Source organism: Simochromis diagramma, unplaced genomic scaffold (assembly GCF_900408965.1).
Source record: "Simochromis diagramma unplaced genomic scaffold, fSimDia1.1 OVJJ01000123.1, whole genome shotgun sequence".
Taxonomy (NCBI): domain Eukaryota; kingdom Metazoa; phylum Chordata; class Actinopteri; order Cichliformes; family Cichlidae; genus Simochromis; species Simochromis diagramma.
In genome coordinates, this window is record NW_024386778.1 from 3,565,232 (window position 1) to 3,586,530 (window position 21,299).

The 21,299-nt window shown below is 40.4% G+C and overlaps 1 protein-coding gene across 4 annotated transcripts in view; it reads left to right on the forward strand.

Moving 5' to 3' along the window:
- Window positions 1–21,299, forward strand: part of LOC120721729 (protein turtle homolog B-like) — a 155,154-nt gene that overhangs the window by 88,916 nt on the left and 44,939 nt on the right. For 3 of the 4 annotated variants that reach the window (XM_040012240.1, XM_040012255.1, XM_040012263.1), the window contains 7 exons: window positions 7,641–7,783; window positions 8,033–8,173; window positions 8,559–8,675; window positions 9,224–9,374; window positions 10,367–10,490; window positions 18,018–18,193; window positions 20,244–20,470. In XM_040012240.1, the coding sequence (XP_039868174.1) occupies window positions 7,641–7,783; window positions 8,033–8,173; window positions 8,559–8,675; window positions 9,224–9,374; window positions 10,367–10,490; window positions 18,018–18,193; window positions 20,244–20,470 (1,079 nt within the window). The remainder of the gene's footprint in view (window positions 1–7,640; window positions 7,784–8,032; window positions 8,174–8,558; window positions 8,676–9,223; window positions 9,375–10,366; window positions 10,491–18,017; window positions 18,194–20,243; window positions 20,471–21,299) is intronic. The other variant, XM_040012247.1, reaches the window with a different exon arrangement.

A 21,299-nucleotide genomic window follows, 5' to 3' on the forward strand; every position in this document is an offset into this window, starting at 1 on the left:
CTCAGAACAATGGGCAAGTCCAAGGAGCACTGTACCATCTGCTAAGCAAATCCGATCCGAAAAAGTAGGACGACCTCCAAATTCTTCAACTTCCCCTCAAAAGCTAGATAAATTAAAGTTGGACATATTTGGATGTTTTATATCATGGCATTGATGACATTCGGTATTAAATTGGTAAATATATACAACTGTGGTTCTGTGGGGGAAAGAGTAAATCTGTTATGTTTTTCTTTGAAAATAAAGCATAAAACCCTCCAAAAAGGCACAACACTAAGACAGTGCAGAGGTCCAGTGCACAGACTATAATAAGTGGAGGGACCAATGGCCTTTGTGGGGTCACCAACACAGGGGCCACACTCCTAACTACAGTATCTAGATGGACGGATAAATATTTAGAAAGAAACTGCCACCTGTAGAGATGTAAGGAAGGGGTAAATTATTTATAGAGGCCAAACCTGTGTTTTAATGCTATTAAGTCGATAATTTTTTCTTGGAAGCATGGGGTTCAATAGAAGAACATATAGGTGAGGTGATTGCCTTTGATTAAATTTTTAATAGATTTTCCCCATTTGCCGCATTCACATGGAAAAGCTTTGGAAAAAATCTTCCAGTTTTGTAAAGTGCGCATATTGGATGTGGGTAAGACAAAGCCGAATACTAACATGAGCCCTAGACGGGTTGCCTACAACTCATTATAACTCCTCATCACTCTGCGTTGTTAAGAGGGGACACCAGTTTCTGTCCATCTGAGCTTGAGTCAAACCTGACACAGCTGTGAAACTGTGTGTCCAGAAATCAACTGAAATGCTCTGCACCGTGGAATCACTTTGGACACTCGACTAGTCTCCCGCCTAACTCTGTTCCACTTCTCAGCCAAACATATAATCCCATGCAAACACCGGTTTTGCCTCTCAAATATATTTTTCTGTTTTATTTTGCTTCTGGTTGCTTTCTGCCCACATCCTCCCTTCTCTCCCCTTCTCTTCCCTCACTACTTCTTCTGATTTGTACCCATTTATGAATATTTATTCATATGCACAGCAGCACGTCTCTGTCTCTCCCTTCCCCATCTTCATGATTATTACTGCCTCCTCATTTCTCTGTCCCATCATAAAACACTCTATCAGTCCATCAGTCACTCCCAGCTTGAGCCACTAAATAAAAGCATCTGGCTTTTATTTAGTGGCTCAGGACGAGCACTGAGAGCTCGGCCTTGTCTGCTGGTGACCGGCCATCGGCAGTAGTCAAGGCAACAGACAATTTGAATTCCCTCACTCTCCCGCCTTGTTAGATTGTGGTGTGTGTCTGTGTGTGTGTGTGTGTGTGTGTGTGCGTGTGTGTGTGCGTGTGAGAGAGAGAGAGAGAGAACAGAGGTAGGCAACAGCAGTCACAAGAGGGAGGGAGCAGTGAGAGGAGAGGGGATTACATCATTGCTGTAGGACCACTTTTCTGTTTGACTGCAGAGGGCTCTCTCTTTTCTTTCTTTCCTCTTATTCTCACCTCATCCTTTTTTATCTCTCTCTATCAATCCTCAACCACTCTCCCTATTTATGTCATTATTCTTTTTCATGTCTTATTTGGTTTAAATCTCTCTCCTCAGCTGTCTGTGTCTTTCTCCCCGAAGCGTTTGCCAGGGAATAACTTCCCCCAAAGCATCTTATAGTGGGAACCAGCGTGTCGTGAGCGATAGGCTGTCTCAGAGCTATATTTAGAAACTTGACTGTGGTGCCAGTGGCAGTGCTGCTCTGGGCTCTTTGTGGCAGAATGACGGTCGGCCAGAGGTTTGGACTTTAGAGGACAACTACTGTAGTACAAAGTTGTTTTGGTGACACGTCTCTTTTTCTCCCTCTCTCACCTGTGTTCTTTCCCACGCTCAGCCTCACTCGCCCTTCTCTCCATCACTCTGCAGATAGCACTCCTCCCACTCACACCATCTCTCCTCCTTATCACCCAGTGCTTACTGTGAAGCTTTCCTCCCTGACCTCATTCAGACATTACACTATTCTCACCCCTTTACAATTCCAGATTGAATAAGTTTTGCTTCCCTTTCCCTCCATCAGTCATCCTTTCTGTCCCAAAGAAACTAAGGGGCTGAGCTTGTTCATCATAGCAAATCCCTATTATTTGAGAGTTAAAATTGAGAGGGGAAATCTGGAAGGATGTCTGCTAAAGTAGAGACGATCAAATAACCTTGAACTAATCCGAGCTGCTCTGAATGATTGAATGAGGTAGTTTATGTGTCACATGATGTCACAGGAATTTGATTTTGTCTGTAACTAACTGTGACTACAAATACATTTGAAAATCACAACAACTTTCATCTGACTTAGTAATATTTAGGTAAGGTTTGAGACTATTTATAGTTACTGGATACATTATAAGAAAAATCAACATATTAACATGTCATGCTGTTATGTTATTGCTTGAGCACAGAGGTTCAAGATTGTTTCAGGTATGTGGTGGCACCTGTATCACAATTAGCATGTAATTTGTTCAGTTCTCTGACGAGACGAGCAGTGACGATCATGTTGAATTGAGTTGTTAATGAAGGTCTAATGTTTTGAAACTGTGTGTGTGTGTGTGTGTGTGTGTAGCAAACATCTAGCGTAAAGTGACAAAAGCTTGTAAAACCTTGCTTTGGTTGCCAAACTGTTTTAGAATTTATCAGTTACCTTATAATTCAATACTTTTTTATGTTTCCGTGACCACTGAAAGAATATTGAAGCTCCATTCCTCATTCAGCCCAATAGGGGCTTCAAACTAACTGTTTAAATCTAGGTTAGTATCAAAGTACCTGACCTCTGAGAAGTCAGGTACTTTTTTCACTCATTTTCAGCCCAGTCCTTGTATCTGATCATTGTCAGAGAAATGTCTATTTGCTTGTTAAGCCATTTAACACTGACCTATGAACAATTTAAGGATAAAGAACGCAACTAATTCAATAAATATATTAGTTTTCTGTCTACACATAACAACCTATCAAAGATCTAACTTTTAATCGAATTTTTAGGCACTTTTTTATGTAAACATTAGGGGTGCAACGATACACAAAATTCACGGTTCGGTTCGGTTCGATACTTTGGTGTCACGGTTCGATATTTTTTCGATACAAAAAAAAAATGTTCATGCCTTTTTAATTTGTCATTTATTAAAATTATAAATATATATTTTAACTCAAAAGTACAGTTTTTAAATTTAATGTTGCTGAAACAAAAGTAATTAAAAAATATATATATATCTCAGGGCTCTCAAAATTTCAAAATTCCTGGTAGCCCTTCGGGCAGGGACTCTTCAGTTTTTGGTAGCCCAAAATAAATGTAAGTAGCCCGAATAAAAAAGAGAGGAATTTTTTGATTGATGTTTTGTTTCCTGTTTTGTTTCCTTTACAATATTATACATTAAAGTATAATATTGTAAAGGAAACAAAACATTAATCAAAAAATTGTTGAAAAACAAATTACAACATTGTATAAAAATTACAATCATCAACTCAAATACTTGGTTCTAATTGAACAGAAATTTCTATGAACTTGTAAGAACTGTGTAGAACATGAATCAGTCTGTGTGAGATCCTGAATTTGAAATTTCCACTGAAGTCACGGGTAAGAGACAAGTGGAACCAAGATCGAGGCCATTTGCTTTTTGAAGTTTGCAAAGACTGCTAACTTTTGCCAGTGGTAGTTCAGTCTTTGCAACATAGTACGCTGTTCTAAACAGATTTTTCAGGTTTATTTTTAGTATGTTATTTGCAATTGGTGTTTGTTCTGGGAAAGATATTGCAGACTGAGCAATAATGCATTTCTTGCATTTCTCATGGCTTCTAATGGGGGCCTTTCTTTAAATGACTGGTCCCAGTAACAAAGGCGCTTGTCGACTCAGAAATCGAGGGAAAACCAACAACACACCCGGCAGAACATTATGTTATTTACACGGGTGCACATAAGTGGTCCGCATGTGCGCATTCGCTGTCAAAATAAAAGACGCGCACCAGATAAGAAGTTGCAACGAGCGTTTGCGTCCATATAAAAAGCACTGTTTTTGTCCGCTAGAGTGGGATTTTCACGGCACATTCCGCACCACATCTCTGTGCGTTCATCATTTGTTTGAAGCCAGCTCACCTCCTGCAACCACTTTTCCGAGAATACGTGCTTCTTTTGTGGTTCGGACTCCTTCTGACATTTCTTTGGAGGTAGAGGAACATCACAGTAATTGCTTAAAGGAGCTTCTTCGACATCTTTAAGAGTTTTAAACAAATGTCTGTCCTCCTCCAGAAAATCTTATGTATGCAAACACGCGTTGCAACTTCATATCTTGTGCGCGTTTTTTTGTTTTGTTTTTTTTTGACAGCGAATGCGCACCTGCGGACCACTTATGTGCAGCCCCGGTTATATAGCTCGTCATATTGCAGCCACAGAAATTCTTTTGTCCATGAAACCATAAAGCTGCACTTTCTTTTTGCCTTATAGTCTGATTTGTCATAACTTTTCCGTTTTGTGGTAAGCTTTTCTTTGGCTGTCACTTCTTTACCCTGACCTGTCTTATTTGGCTCAGCAGAACTAAAATATATATCCTGCTGCTTTTACACACACACACACATAACGGTCAGCGATTCTCTGCGCGATCAACCTCTCATATGTTTAAGCTTGCTGCGGGAGATTTCACTTGTCATGTTTGCATAGTAAGCTAACGATTGATAAGACGATGTCAGAGGAATTGGTGCACAAATTATCATCACTCACCAATCAGTGCTGTCGCTCTCTAGCGATTTTGCGAGCCCTGTATCTGATTGAGGAATCACTCATCTTTGGAAAAGAGAGTTTATTACAGAGAAATGGCTCTTTCCAAAATAAAAGCTATACTATACGCTTCTTCTGGGCTATATTCTTAGCAGCATATTGTAGCGGGTCAGGGCTGTTCGGGGTTCTGTTTGTACAGTTATGTTTTGTTTATGTTGCCATAGTGACGGGTGACGCCCTCTCGCTGCGACGGTGTGTCCTTCCGGGGTCAGAGGGCGCCTTGTGTGTTGTTGTTGTTGTTGTTGTTGCTGTGCGGTTGCCGCGCTGAGCAGTTAGCTAGCGGCAGTGTTCTTCTGCAGATGTCAATAAACGGCTGTGCTCCCTGGCTAGCTCACGGGAAGCAAGACCAAACAACACCTCTGTCTCCTCGTTGTCTGAGCTTGCCACATTGGTGTCAGAAGTGGGATGATGGTGGCACCCCATGTTCTGACCCGAGTGACCCCGGCCGGTGCGCCAAAAGAAGGCACCTGGACATTTGCAGGACTTTGTGTGGGGTAATGGGGTCGTCGGGGACGACTGACCCCTTAGGTGGGGGCTATGTAGCGGGTCAGGGCTGTTCGGGGTTCTGTTTGTACAGTTATGTTTTGTTTATGTTGCCATAGTGACAGGTGACGCCTTCTCGCTGAGACGGTGTGTCCTTCCGGGGTCAGAGGGCGCTCTGTGTGTTGTTGTTGCTGTGCGGTTGCCGCGCTGAGCAGTTAGCTAGTGGCAGTGTTCTTCTGCAGATGTCAATAAACGGCTGTGCTCCCTGGCTAGCTCACGGGAAGCAAGACCAAACGATACCTCCGTCTCCTCCTTGTCTGAGCTCGCCACAATATTAAACATATCAGGTCCCCATAAGGAGAATCATGTGCTAACGGCTGTCTAAATGACTCGGGTAAAGTTTGTAGCATGCATGCTTGTTGTTTTTGTCTGCTTCCACTTGTCTTTGCACTAGGATGATGTCGGTGTAAATGTGCAGTCATATTCGTTGTGTTCCCACTAGTGCTGTCAGCGTTAATCTCGTTGAAATGACGTTAACGCCACAACACGGCAAATCTCCGTTAACGAGCTACCCCTGCGTGGGGCTAGACGGCCAACACGTTAACGAGCTAACTGCGCTAACACACTAGTTCCCACCCATGTAATTGAGCATTGCGTGGCACATCCAACATACTGTTTTACTTTAGTCCATGACACGCTTACCTTCAGGGTCATACCTCACATGAAAACCAAAATAATTCCAAACGCCAGATCTGAATGAGGGTGGGGGAGGTTCAATTTGCCATGTTGCAAGGAGAGCTTAACTTCTGTCTTGCTAGCTTGCCCTGCGCTCTTCCTTCTGACTATGCTGTCTGTGTTGAGCGCTCAGTGGATCTGCGCTCGACAGTGCAGCCTAGGCGGAGTAGTCGAACACAGATTCACTGAGCGCTCAACACAGACAGCATCGTCAGAAGGAAAGTTGATCAAATAAATTACAAATTTTGTATTGTTCGATACATATGCGTACCGAACCGAAAGCACTGTATCGAACGGTTCAATATCGATACGAGTATCGTTGCACCCCTAGTAAACATGCATAATTTCTTCCTATATTTTTAGCTAAATCTACATGAAATGCCAAAGTTAAGGCAATCATAAAATAGTATTATTCCACCAAAAAGATGCTGTGTGGCATGTCCTTAAAAACCTTAAGAAAACTGCTCAAGTGAAGCACAAAGATAGTAACAGTCAACCTACAGCATAGGGACAGTGTCTGAAAGTGTCCTTAAGAATATTAAAAAATCCACCAAGGACCTGACACATGCCCCAAGAGCTACATCTGACCCTTTCGTTGATCCAGCTACTGATACCTCATCAGAAACGGTCTCAGGAGAAGGGTTGCTGTCAAGAAGCCATTCTTAAGAAAGGGAAAGGCTGAGGTATGTCAAATTACATAAGAACTACACCGAAAATCAGTGGCAACAGGTTTTGTGTTTATAAATTTTTGGTTCAAATTATTATCAGTTGGTACATTGAGTGTCACAACTATAAAACACAGTGGATGAGCTGTCATTTGGGGCTACATCTCAACCATATGCTGTAGCTTCTAAATAGTAAATAAGCAGAGGCAGATGCGATGGTAGTATGATTTTTCTCACCTTTGGAAGACGTGGACCTAACATAGCATATTTCCCCAAATTCCTAAAATGTACCTTTACACATCAGACAGTGTTATAAAGAGCAAAGACATCAACTACTTGTGATGGATGAATTAGCAAACAGACAGAATAGTAAACTTGTAATTTCCATGTACAGTCTGAGATTTTGTCCAGCCTAATCAATTTCCATGGAAGATGCGATTTTGTGTAATTTAATCACTAGAAACCAATGCATCCATCTGAATCTAAAGTCATTTCAAGTCAACAGTGATGCCGTCCCTACATGTAAGCTTTGACAGATTGGAACAAAGACAAGTAAAAGCATGTTATTAGTATTAATATTGTGTAGTAGATATGCCTCAGGGGAGCTGAAAACATCAAACGGCAGAAAATAGCAGATCGTACTGACATTCATTTTCCAAACAATACTTTTTAGGAAAAGAAAAGTTTTAGATTCTGAATATAATGAAGGTGCAGAGGTGTCTGACAATAACCAGTATTCACCAGACCAGATGTTCTTCATATACATAACTGGATTCATTTATTAATTTTATTTTATTTAGTCATTATTTCAATTATTTTGATGATGAGCCCACATTCTGTGAACAGTGCCCTCTCTGTTTCTCTGCACATCTACTAGAACAACTAACAGGCATTGCGCTGCCACAAAGTGATGGTTTAGCATGTGGGTTATTCTCTCTTTGTGTTTTTTTTTTTTTACCAGATCCTGCCCGTGTGGTAAACATGCCATCAGTCATCTACGCAGCCATTGGTCTGCCTGGCTTCATTCGCTGTCCTGTAGATGCCAACCCCCCTGTAACTCTGGTTAAGTGGAAAAAAGATGGCCTCCCTCTGCGGATAGATAAGGTGAGCCGGCACTTTGCTGCTTTTGTCCCTTTCTTCCACTTTTCCTAACTTTAGACTGGAAATGAATCCTTCATTCCTGCTGTTGTGATTACATTTTTCACATTGATTGTTTTACTTTAAGTGCGCTTCTCTGTTTCTTACTCAAGAGAAGAGATTCAGGATTTTTTTAATCATATTTACTGACAACCATCACACTGGTAATCTTGTCTACTCCTTCTTATCCGCTGAGCACAATTTCTCCATCCTTAGTACCCTGGTTGGAGTCAAATGGAAGATGGGAGCATCCGTGTGGCAGAGGTGACGGAGGACTCTCTTGGCACCTATACCTGCATGCCTTACAATGCCCTGGGTTCCATGGGATGGTCGCCTCCTGCTCCCCTGGTGCTAAAGGTACATATATTTAGGCCACATATGTGAATACTCAGCACTTCCCTCTTCTGGCATTTAAAGGTTTACTGATAGGATTTACTGAAGTCTGAAAGGTGTGGATTTGTTTTCTCATTTGCAGACAGTTTACTGTATATTGCAACATTTTTTATCTATTTGAAATACAGGAACTATTTAGAACGCTTCAGATTAAATGAATAATATACATAAACCTTTCCACTCTTTCCACTTTTTTGACAACTGCAACATGATGTTAATTTGCCCAGTTCAATAAATCTCACCCTGAATACGAAGGGCACAAGCATCCATCTGTCTCCAGGATTAAATGCAACTTCACTGATGTGTACTCTTCAGTGAAGACAGCTCTTCTCAATTTCTTTCTGGGCAGGACCCTCCCAAATTCTCAGTGGTTCCTGGAGGGGTGTACAGGCAGGAGGCTGGAAGAGAACTGGTCATCCCCTGTGAAGCAGAGGGAGACCCTTTTCCCAACATCACATGGAGGAAGGTAAAACCCCTTGCACATCATACATCCTCCCTACATGTGCACAGCCTGTCCACTGAATCTCATGTGTAAGGCAGCTCATTAGTCGGTGCTTCTTGTTGTGTTATGTCACATTCACTGTTTTCCACTGAGGAACCTTCATTTCTAAAATCACTGTCTGTAGTGGATGCTCCGATTTTAATTTCACTGTACTGTATGTCATTGTAGCATTTTTAATCACATTTTAATGATGTCTATAAAAAATGCAATCAGGGAACATATTAGATTCTCTCAATTGTTTTCTTAATCATGGGGTGTGTTTAATCCTGCTTACTGACTACTGTATGATTAGCTATTGTTTCTGTCTCTCATTTACTGAACACACATTTTATCATTTTGTATTGTTGCAGATGTCAGATGGTAGGTTGGGCTTTTTAGTAGCTGTTAAACTACTGGTTGTTTTTGGGGTTTTTTTTTTAAGTGTACATTTTGTATGACACATGCCAATGCACTGTTTTCTTTATCTTTTGCATTGGCTGGCTCTATCTTTCCATGCTCCGGGTGGATTGCAGGTAGGGAAGCCCAGTAAAAGCAAGCACAATGTTCTGCCCCGAGGCAGCTTACAGTTGAAGTCACTCACAAAGGAGGACCATGGGGAGTGGGAGTGTGTCGCCACCAATGTTGCCACGAGCATCACTGCCAGCACGCACGTCCAAGTCATAGGTACCTGAATACATAAATGCACAAACACATATAGATATGTAGACGCACACGTACAAATATCAAATTCTCTTTCTTTAGCAACTATAGTGTTAGCTGTAGACCAAGGCCTCTTTCCCCAGCAGCTTCTAATTTCTTACTGCCAAACTTTTAATTTTATGTTGCAGATTAAGATTAGTTGGCAATATTGTAGCAACTCTGAAGGAAAAGACTAAAAATGGTTATTTAGAGCCAGAACTGACTACATTTAAATTGATGGTAGTGGGGAGGGAGGGTTGATCTAACTGATTATTAGAATACTAAATGCTAAGTTACTAACTAACTCTAGCTAACTAGCTTAGAAAGTAACATTTTGTTATGTGTTAGAGATTCTTGAACTGTTGGTTGAAATCTATAATTAATAACTAGAAAATGCATTTTCTGAAGAAACTGCTGTGTGAATGCTAACCTCAACTCATTTCATTGCTGTTTTTCAATTCGGAGCTTATAGTTGCAATTCTCACACGTCTTTACAAAAGACGCAGGGGAACTTTTTCTTTAAACGATGCAATACAGAGCAACAAAATGACACACTTCTGAACTGTTTTGCTCAGTAATTAGTTATAACTTGTCAAATTCCAAGAGAAGTCATTGGTCTTGTTTGCCTTGGCCTATTTGTCTTGGCCTTTGTTCTTGCTGACCACTGTGCCTCATTTATGGATGTAAGCCTGTCAAATCAGCAGAATACAATGGCTGTATCCCACTGGCTCCAAATTATTTTCCTGTTTTTTTGGCTCAAGTATAACAAGTAAACAATGCAAACAATGCAAAAAAAAAAAAAAATACATTGAGCCATTTTACTGGTAGTATTTACTATGCAGGTAAAATTTTTACATTACTGGACCCAACTCAGCTCACAATAAGTTTGTTTGACAGGTAAAATAAATGTAGGGTACCACAGCAGGGCAACTCGGTGACTAATGTGCCCTTTTAAAAATTGCTTTCCCTCTCTGCAGGCACAAGCCCCCACGCCCCCACCAATGTCCATGTGGCTGCATTCTCCACTTTGGCCAATGTGTCTTGGGAAGCAGGATATAATGGAGGTTTCCAGCAGACATTCTCAGTCTGGTATGGCCATGTGTGAGTCATCCTAGCATGCTTTGCTTCCTGCTTTTTCTTCTTCCAATGTGTCCTCTGTTATTTCTGAAAATGTCTTTTCCAGGGTTGTGTTCAGAACAGTTGTGAAAACGTAGAGATGGAAAATACATGGAGTTCCAGTGTCTGTGAGTTTTCATCTCTGCTCTTGGAGTTTTCTTGAGGAACGCAATAAAAACAATAACAAAAAATACAGCAACTAAACTGAACTCAACCCAGACTTCTCTGTTCTGCTGCTGCTGCTGCTGCTGCTGCTGCTGCTTTGCCACTGCTTGACTAGGGAAAAGGCCTGGGTTAAAAATATGTGTTCAGTCTCACAAGATTTTAGCCATGGCAGGTACTGTTACATTTTGAATCACAATAATTTCTTTTCTTATATTCTTGTATTTTCTTACATCTGAGATGTCCAAAATGTATAATGCAGTACAAAGTGAGTTGATGATGTGCTGCTAATCCTGGGTTGTTAAAGTCTACATGTTAAAGTCTATGGTGTTTAAACTTCTTCAGGGAACATGTGGTACTATTTTAACCCAGGTCTGCAAGGGAACCATTTGCATTTTGGATGATCGATGTGAACACTGTGTAGTTATTAGATGTCAAAGAAACTCCGGTAGACTGAAGTAGATTTTTTTTTAAATCCAGTACTATAGAGCAGCGGTCCCCAACCTTTTTTGCGCCACGGACCGGTTTATGCCCGACAATATTTTCACGGACCGGCCTTTAAGGTGTCGCGGATAAATACAACAAAATAAAACTAGTACCGGTACTGAAAAAAAGAAGATTTATTCATAACACACGTGAAAAGACCCAGCAAAACCGAGTTAACGATAAAAAACGATAACAAAATAACGCTGAAAACCAATAAAAACCCTGAAAACCATACATTTCACACCTGAGCCTCAACTCTCGTGGCCCGGTACCAAACGACTCACGGACTGGTACCAGTCCGAGGCCCGGGGGTTGGGGACCGCTGCTATAGAGTATTAATAGCTCAGCTGAACAAAATGTACTGAAAACATAATGACAAAAAATTGATACAGACAAAATAATTCACTCTGGTAGTTGCTCAAGATGCATCTCTACTTTATGAAGTACAGTTATTGTCAAACTAGAGATGCACGTAAGACACGAATGTCTTAAATTTCACCACTTAAATAGTGAAAGACATAAAGCGAGCATCAGATATAGTGCTGCTGCCAAAAACTAGCCTTGCTTATCAGAGTAGCAGTGATGCCCTCTCCAGTTCTATGGTTCTAGTTTAAACGGTTCTATATCAAACTATTGCCTGAAAATTATGATTTCATTTTAATGTCTGAATTGAAAGAATAGTTTGTTAAACAGGTTAATTAGTTTCATTAGAGAAATGCACCTATGAGACTGGTCATTCCCTAAAATGAAGGCTATAAGTCACCTATCAGCTCTTCACCCGTTTCACAAAAACTACTCGAGATATACAAAAATTCAGTGAGTGATTTAGGCAAAATTCAGGAAAGGTCTCATGGTCTTTTTACAGTAATGCACCATGTTTTTGATATTATTGTCTGGAGGATGGTATAGTATCTTTATCTGGCAGTTTAGCAAGACTGTATTATGTGTTCAGCTTTTGAGTCTCTTCTGCTGGCACACGTTAAATCACTGTAAAAGAAAAAAATTGTAACATTCAGCTGTGCTTTTTATAGACAAAGTCAATACCACATGAAGTCTCTAATTAGGTGAGATAGTGCAATTTAGAATAATCCCTCTTAAGCAATTTTCCAGTCATTACACACGAGTTTGGGAGCATATTCACTGAAAAATAAATAAGACAGTCAAGGAAAATGTAGTGCTTTATTCCATATTCCATACAACCAGCTCTAATTTGAAGGGATTCCTCATATGTGTGGATTTCTTTATAGCACAGTGTTTACAAGATTAAAAACAAGAGTACTACTTGTACTTGCCACAAATCACACAATATGCAAGTAAAGATTATTAGGGATCATTAGCTTAAACATCAGCAGTATTGCTGGTGTGAAGTTCATTTGATATTTACGATGCCGTGTTCACATCCACAGGATCAGGCTCGACTAAATTAAGCCCCACATGCTTTCCGCAACCCATCATACTTTAGTAACACAGTGATGAGACCAGAGAGCAGCACAGATATAAAAACAAGGAGGCAGCTGCTTCAATTAATATTAATTAATCTTCATACTGACAACAAGCATCAGATCCCTCTATACTTCTGCTGTCATTTAAAAGGGTCTTTAAACCTTTCCACTACAGCTGATACACTTACTGATTGTTTAAAGCACTTTAGGGTACTAGTATAGGTCCAAACATCAGCACAGAGATGATTCTGAAAACCCTAAGTGGACACTGTTTTGCTGCATTCATGCAAGTCTAAACCCTGCCAGACAAAGGTGGAAGTTGTTCAAATAAGATCTGGAAAGGAAACATTTTTTTTATGGGTTCACTTACAGTGCTGTGATATTTCCGCCCTTCCCCTTGACATACCTATGTGTTTAAGATCATCAAACTAATTTTAATATTAGGCAAAGAAAGCCTGAGTAAATACAAAATGCAGTTTTGCTGTAAAAGGCTGATGGGGCGGGTGACGTGGACACCCAAGTTTGTGAATGTCATAACTCAAAAACGAAGTGATGTAGGAGCTTCAGTTTAAGTGAATCTACAGAAAATCTCATAGGAAACCGTGACCATTGAGAAGGAAGTGACTTAGGACTAGAAATTGATACCAGAAATCTTGGATGAGTTCGAATCTCAGTGACTTTGACCTCAAGGTTAGGTTTCAGAGATCAAGTTTTCTGAAAATCTTATGAATGCAATAACTTAAGAACAAGGAAAAGTAGGAAATTGATACCATATGTGCACCTGCTAGGAGGAGGAGTACCATTGGCTGCCACCAATATTTTTTTAATAATGATTTCATTTATTAAGGGAAAAAAATGATTGTTCGATTGATGTCCTTCCTGGATCACCTCTCCCCACAAACCGTCTCTATGGACGAGCCAAACGAAGTAATGGAAAAATACATCTAATAATAATAATGGATTGCCTTTACATAGCGCTTTTCGAGACCCTCAAAGCGCTTTACAATTCCACTATTCATTCACTCTCACACACTGGTGGAGGCAAACCACAGTTGCAGCCACTGCTGCCCTGGGGCAGACTGACAGAAGCGAGGCTGACATATCGCGCCATCGGCCCCTCTGGCCATCACCAGTAGGCGGTAGGTGAAGTGTCTTGCCCAAGGACACAATGACTGAGACTGTCTGAGCCGGGACTCGAGCCGGCAACCTTCCGATCACAAGACGAACTGCCAACTCTTGAGCCACGATCGCCCCTGAATCTATCATTCATTGGCATCATCTGTGCCTAATTCTATCCCCCTGGATGTGGATTTGTCTTCTAAGCGGCCATATGACTGACTCCCGTCACGCTACGTGGCATGTATTCTTTGCTAGAGTTCCAAGTTTCCAAGTATGAGCCCATTCGTGCATCGTTGGACTCCTTGCCCTGGAGATTGAGTCTTTTTTGAGCCTTGGGTTTTGTAGCCGGTCTGTCTCCTTCGTCAGGTAACACCATAGTGCCACTGACCATAGTCAATCAGTGTTCCAAGGCTGCCTATTTTGTTTCATTAGTGACTGCTCAATTACTTACTGACCATGTGTGTTCTGTCACCACTGAATTCCTTAGGATATTGTCTCTGATCTTGGCTCACAGTTCACCTCTAGAGTCTGGAGGGCTGGAATTGGTGCAATTGGTGTCTAGGTTAGTTTCTCTTCTGGTTTCCAATCTCAGACAGACTGAAAAGATTAACCAGGAACTGGAAGTGGACCCTCTGTGAGTAGTGCACTTGTAGCTTGCAACTTCCCTGGCTAGTGTATGCTTACAACTACATGACCTCCATGTTTACAGGTCTCTCTTCAAGGTGTCCCTCAGTCACCAGCTATCACTGGTCCCATCTCAGGAAGGTGAGCTCTGTTCCATCTGTTTAGCATCACCTTTGTCACTGTCTTTAGTTAAGGAGAGCAACCCAAGCAGTCTTGCTTAGAACATAGAGACCAAGTGACTGGGTAGCCGTCATCTTTTGGCACCTGCGTACCTTCCAGGTCAAAAAGTCAGGTTGTCTTCAAAAGTATGAAATTATGATGAATCTAAAAAACTGTCTTTCAACTACACTACAAAAAGCAGATCATAATCAACCCTGTCACTGTCTCTTTGAAACTGCCTAAGACCCAAAACTCATTAGCTGAAACCTGTCTGTTTCAGTCCTCTGTGCCCTTTTTCCAATCCCCCCCCTTCCCCTCCCCACCTACCTGGGTGATTGGGAGTTATTGATTGGGGTTATGTGCAAGACAAAAGACACAGGGTTCCATGGTCTGCCATTTTGGATCCCTCACTGGTCAAGGGGTTCCATCAAAAGTATTCCAAAAACCCAGTATGTCACTAAGAGGCTCCTATTAAGCAGGCGGTGTTACGGCCGAGTAGCCGGCGTGTTGTGGTGTGGAGCCATTATTGAGGCAGATGAAACACATGAAAACAAACGAGAACATAAACAGAACGAGAACTAACAAAACCTGGACTGGGAGTAACTAAAACATGAAACCTGAAAATGCTGAAAACATGAACCACGGAGACGTCAGGAGGTAAACCGATGACTTCACAATGAACAAAGGGAGACAGAGAACATAAATACACAGAACGGTAACGAGGGAAGTGGAAACACAGCTGACACAAATGAACATAACGCCACAGGGGAAGCAAAACTACACACACTGAACCTGGAACGCAAGACTGTCAAAATAAAACAGGAAACATAGTGAGATATAGACTGTGACAACAGGAGCCTGAGAGAGGGATCGAGAGGGGACACTTGACAGAGGGAGCGAAACATGACGGGCATGGGAGACATGGAACAAAACACGTGGAGGAAAACATGTAAACAGGAAGAGGAGACGAGACACCTCGACCAGACAACATGGAAACAATTATAACTAAACATAGCAGCAAATACAAAGATAAACTCAACACTAAATAATAGAAAACTAAAAAATTACAACACAAAGAAACCATAACCCCAAAAGCTGGGTCAAATGACCTAGAACCATGACAGATGGTATTGGCACGGTCTCCTGGTGCTCCTGTGTGCCATTTCTGTCCGTTTCTTCTCCTTTGTGGGGGTTTTTTTCGCTCTCCCTGTCTCCTTTCAGTGTGTGCGTGGGTTTACTCTGTTTGTTTCAGAGGCGGGATTCCTCCGGGTTTTCTCACCCTCCTGGTTTTTCACACCTGGAAGTTGTTGCCAATCAACCCACCTGTGTGGAACGTTAACCCATCTGATACTTAAGGCTCAGATGGGTTGCTAGATTGTTGGAGTTACTGAAGTAGCATTGTCTGGCTTCTGTGTGTTCACTGTGTTTGACTGGAATGGCTTAGATTCTAAGTGCACAGAGGAAAGCTGGGTTTGTTCTAAGCCTTAGAACAAACCCAGCTTTCCTCTGTGCACTCTTTCAGTCTCGAGAAACCTTCAGAGAGAGAATCTGGAAGTGAGTCATCTGTAAAATTAGAGAGAGAGAATTAAGTGGACTATCTCCCTGCCAGACTGCCCGTTCCACTCTGACAATAAAGCGCTATACAAATACAGACCATTTACAAAACCATGCTCCATGCTTGCTGTAAATCTGCTAAACTTTTGCTTCAGTGTCTCACATCTGAGTGTGAGCCTTGACATACTGCAAATGTTTAGTTGCAATTCAATTCAGTTCAGTTTTATTTAGATATCGCCAAATCACAACAACAGTTGGCTTAAGGCACTTTGTATTGTAAGGTAAAGACCCTACAATAATACAGAGAAAACCCCAACAAACTGATGACTCACTATGAACAAGCGCTTTGTCGACAGTAAGAAGGAAAAACTCCCTTTTAACAGGAAGAAACCTCCAGCAGAACCATGCTCAGGAAGGGGCGGCCATGTGCCGCGACCAGATTGAGTTCTTGCTACGAAGGAAGACACAAGCAGTTATTAGGCTTAGGGGGCAATTACTTTAAATTTAGGGCCTGGTAGGTTTGGATAGCATTTCTCCTCAATAATCATTCTCCTCAATAATCATTTTAAATTCGCATTTTGTATTTACTCGAGTTATTCTTGTCTAATATTAAAATTTGCTCAATGATCTCAAATGTGTAAGGCCCCATAGGTCTCTCAGGTTTTTCCTCTTCTTTGTACATTCCCTTATGTCATTTCCGTCAGCTTCAGCAAGCACCTCCAAACATTTGTCATTTGAGATGATGATTGTTATTATCCCATTGATAAAAACTACAAAATCAAGAAGTGGGCAAATACTTCTTGACAGCACTGTAAGGTGGACTGACAGAAACTGCAAAACAGTTTTGTGATCTGCATGACCACAGGGGAGTTATGGAAATTATGCAGACCTTGTCCTGCAAGGCTAAAATAGAGACCATGATGTCACTGTCATACAGTTTATAATTTGCAATTGCAGTGCTATGTATTAGTTACCATGGGTGCATTTTCCTCTGTGGATAAACCATTAACACTGAATGATATGTACGGGTTTTGGAGCAGCATTTATTTTCACCCAAAAAAGGAGACCCTAAATTACAGTACTGAGCAGCTGAGATCCTACAACAAGCAAGAATGAGACTTTAAAATCATAACAATTATGCTCCTATGTTCTTAAATGTTTACCATTGGCAAAAGAAGAGATGATGCTACACAGTGCTAAACGTGGGCCTAGTCTAACTGTTTTAAATGTGTTGCTGTCATCAGGTACAAAATAAGCATATATTTTTCAACATGTAGACACATTTCAAGATTTTAATATGTTGCTTCTGTTGTATTTTAACCACATAGCATTTATTTAAAAATATATTCACTTAAATATAAATTATTTATAAATTTGTATACGATGATGTTATTTTCATTTCTCACAGTGTTTCAGCTTTTTTTGGAAACGAGGTCGTAGTTAATGTGTTAAAGAAAGTTACTTCATTTCTTGGTACCTGAGAGCTGATTGTAAAGTTTTATTATCGCAGTGCTTTAGACTGAAGGTTGTTGCTGTTTTTGTTTGCGTACAGTTGTCTGCTTGATTTGATTGATGAGGCACAGCTGAATGTGTGGCATGGGCAAACAGCAAACTGCAAAGCTGAGCTCGGCATGGGCTTAATACCATCAAGTCAAAACTGTGTTGTGAACAATGAAATAAAATATGTGGTACATTCAATTCAATTCAGATCCATACAATTAACCTATGCAATGTTGAATTTAGGTTTGAGATCAAATAAATTACATTATGATAAATCATTATAATGTGCTACACTGTGTGATGAAACTGGTGCTGAGAAAAGACTTGAATATAGTTGTAACTATTGTAAATAAATGTCCATTTTGTCCGAAAGATTTTAAAAAAAAGTCTTCCTCTCACCTCCTGATTTATTTCTTCAATATTTTTCCTGTCTGTGTACCTGCATCTCATCATGACTCCTGTGCAGGCTGAAGAGGGAGCATTTAGGTCCGTATGACTGGCTTTCCATACCTGTGCCTGGAGGCCACGACTGGATGGTGGTGCCCGGCTTAGAGCCAGAGACAACATACCAGTTTAGCGTCCTGGCCCAAAACAAGCTTGGCACAGGCCCCTTCAGCGAGGTTGTCACTGTGAACACACTAGGTGAGTACACCCACTACTGCTTAACCAGGAGGAAAGGATCCAATAATAAAACAGCTTTGGCAGGCAAGTAGAGAGAGATGCAAAAAACACTGAACTAAGAAAAATCATCCGGACATGTTTTTCATGTCATGCAAGTGTTAGAAAAGTAGTAGGCTATTTTAAATTATATTGATCTTAATTTGCATTCTAATATTTATCATTAAAAGTCACTTCTTAAATGTTCTTCCAATTAAACATCACACTACAGTAGTAGAGAAGTAATTTCAGGAGGATCTGTGCTGTAAATAAAGTCTAACAAGTTAACAACTCACACATCGGCTCCGGGGAGGCCAAACAACACTCTCTGTGTGAGTGCTGGTCGTGTGATCTTTCACAGACTAAAGGAATAGTGATATCTTTGCATTTTCATGTCACCTTTATTCATGAAATGTTGGTTTAAATGTTTAAATGTTTTTTTCATTTAAGAATTAGTTTAATTTTCCCAGAATACTTTTGTCTCAGTGAATAATAAAGTGAATTGCTGGCTAGTTAGTTAAATTGAATATGAAGTGAGGTACATAGTTATTACCTCTTATCTTCCGAAGCTGAGTTGAAACTGAATCTTTATTTAAAAAAAATGCTACTGTGTCTTCTATACACAGAAAACAGCCAACTCCCCATCATTTCAAATAAAAACACTAGTGTGATATATTTAGTACCATATTTAACCATCATGTGCAAAGAAACATTTTAATCGAAACACAGTCAGGATCAGTTTTGTGTCGTTACACCAATACATAGAACTAACTTCTAGTATCTCATAGACCTGAAGCTTAAACCAACAGTCACCAGCTCAGTGGTTCATTTGCTGACCTTTGTTAAGAAATGTTTACTTTTAAACTTTTTAAATCTAAATGACAATCAGCTTATAGTGGCATCTTTGGAAAAAGTAGAACTAATAGATATTTTGGAAACATCTTTATTCACGTTTTTACCACCGAAGTTAGTGAACGAGTTTGAAAGAATGGGTGTAAATATTTTAACGAATAAATTGGTAGGTCAAAATGTTTACAAATGCTGGTTACATTTTCATATGTAAGCTACAATTCTAAATAACATTCATTTGATCGGATGTAAAGCCTTTACTTTATTTTTCACCTGATCATATGAGCATACGAGGCACTCAAATTAAGAGAGATAATAAACACAAAATTTCAAAGATTATGATCTATGAAAAAGAAATAGTCTGTTAGATTTGCCAAATGTTCCACAATCAGATGTTTGCTAACTTGCTAGTTTTGTGTCTTTAAAAGTTTTGTTAAATGAACAGAGTGAACTGTTATTAGTGCAGGTGTGGATCAGGTAGTAGGTCGCCTAGTAGGTCTTCCAGTTGAAAGTGAATTGATCCCCGGCTCCTGCACTCCAGGATTCAAAGTATCCTTGAGCAGTATACTGAACCGTATTACCCCCTGGTCATCTGCTGGAGTGTGGGTGGTTAAAGTAGGTATAGATAAATAGACAATTGAATAGAAAAGTGCTGTATAACTACCAGTCCAGTTTAGTTCTTTCTTTTTCACGATTAACCACTTCATAAATTCAAGTCAAAAAATTAGGTGGTGGTCCAACAAAAGTTACTTTTAACCCAGATTGACTTAAAATACAATAAAAACAAAATGTATGAATTTACATTAATGCTAAAAGATAATCTGAGTCAAAATTCCTCTGTAATGTATGCAGTGCAACCGCTCAAATAGCAGTTTAGCAAGGCTGGATTAAATTTAGCATACCTTAAAGATGAAAATGCTGTAAGGGTGCTAGCAAAAAATGCTAAGTTGTGACTGACATATATGCTACCAGAATAAAATGCTTATAAATGTGGTGTATGTGGTGGCTTTGATATAATGCATCACCATTATTGTTACATCTATAGTCACAGTTAGATTTAAATGTGTGATAGTGTCAGTGTGTAAAGGGGAGCTGATTCACTTTTATCCTGCCAATGGACACTTGCTACTTGCTCAAGATAACTGAATCTTTAACAGACATTTTCAACTCTAAAATGCTCTTCCAGTATTTCCTACAAGTACCCCTGAACCATTGGTGCTGCTTTCCCCACCACGGTGCCTCACAGCCAATCGCACGCAGCAGGGAGTCCTGCTCACCTGGATTCCGCCTGCCAATCACACAGCACCTATCCAGCATTATGTCATGGAGTTTCGCCTGGGGGAGCGATGGGAGGTCTTGGACGACAGCATTCCTGCAGGGGAGACAGAGTTGGTTGCCCGAGATCTCATCCAGGTAAAAGCCTGAATACAAAATGGAAGTTTAAAACCAGACTTACGTCTTTCCAAGCTAAGAGGTTGCTTGAGACATGGAGGAAGGTTAAAGACCTTAACCTCCTGGGACCTGGCGTGCACATATGGGAGCATCACATTTTGGGTTGTCTTGACCACAGTACTAAATTTTGCTCTTTCAGATGGCTTTCAAAGGAGCCATATTGCTCAAACGGGAACAATTGTTCTTTCTCATTTTGTTTTTGTGCTCAAGAAAAATGCTGCTGTGTTCAGACACCAAATAAAGAGTTTTGCACATCATTACTCAATTGTGACTTTATAGTGTTCTATAGAACAAAGAGAATTGCAAAGAGAAATTAAAAATGCATGCCATGAAAGAGTTCGGGTCTTAGGAGGTTAAAGTTTTGTTTTATGGCACAGCAGTTATTCACCAACACCACCAAGAAAGAAATATTCTCCAGCATATCTCAGAGACCTCACGGTACAGCTTGGGATTTTTAGTGTTTCCAAAAGCAAAATGGGATGTAGCCTTGAGATATCAATGAGATATCAATGTAATCTTTTGAGGAAACCAGCTCCTATTTCAATTTCATTGACTAGTAATTTTCATCATAGTTTTGCTGACAAAAACAAGACGATAACTAAATAAAAATAAATGCACAAGGACAAAAATGATGATGAAAGCCACTGACACTTTCATCAACAAATAAAAACAAGATGAAAATATTCTGAAGAGACAAGATCCATCCATCCATCCATCCATCTTCATCCGCTTTATCTGAGGCCGGGTCGCGAGGGCAGCAGCCTAAGCAGAGAGGCCCAGACCTCCCTCT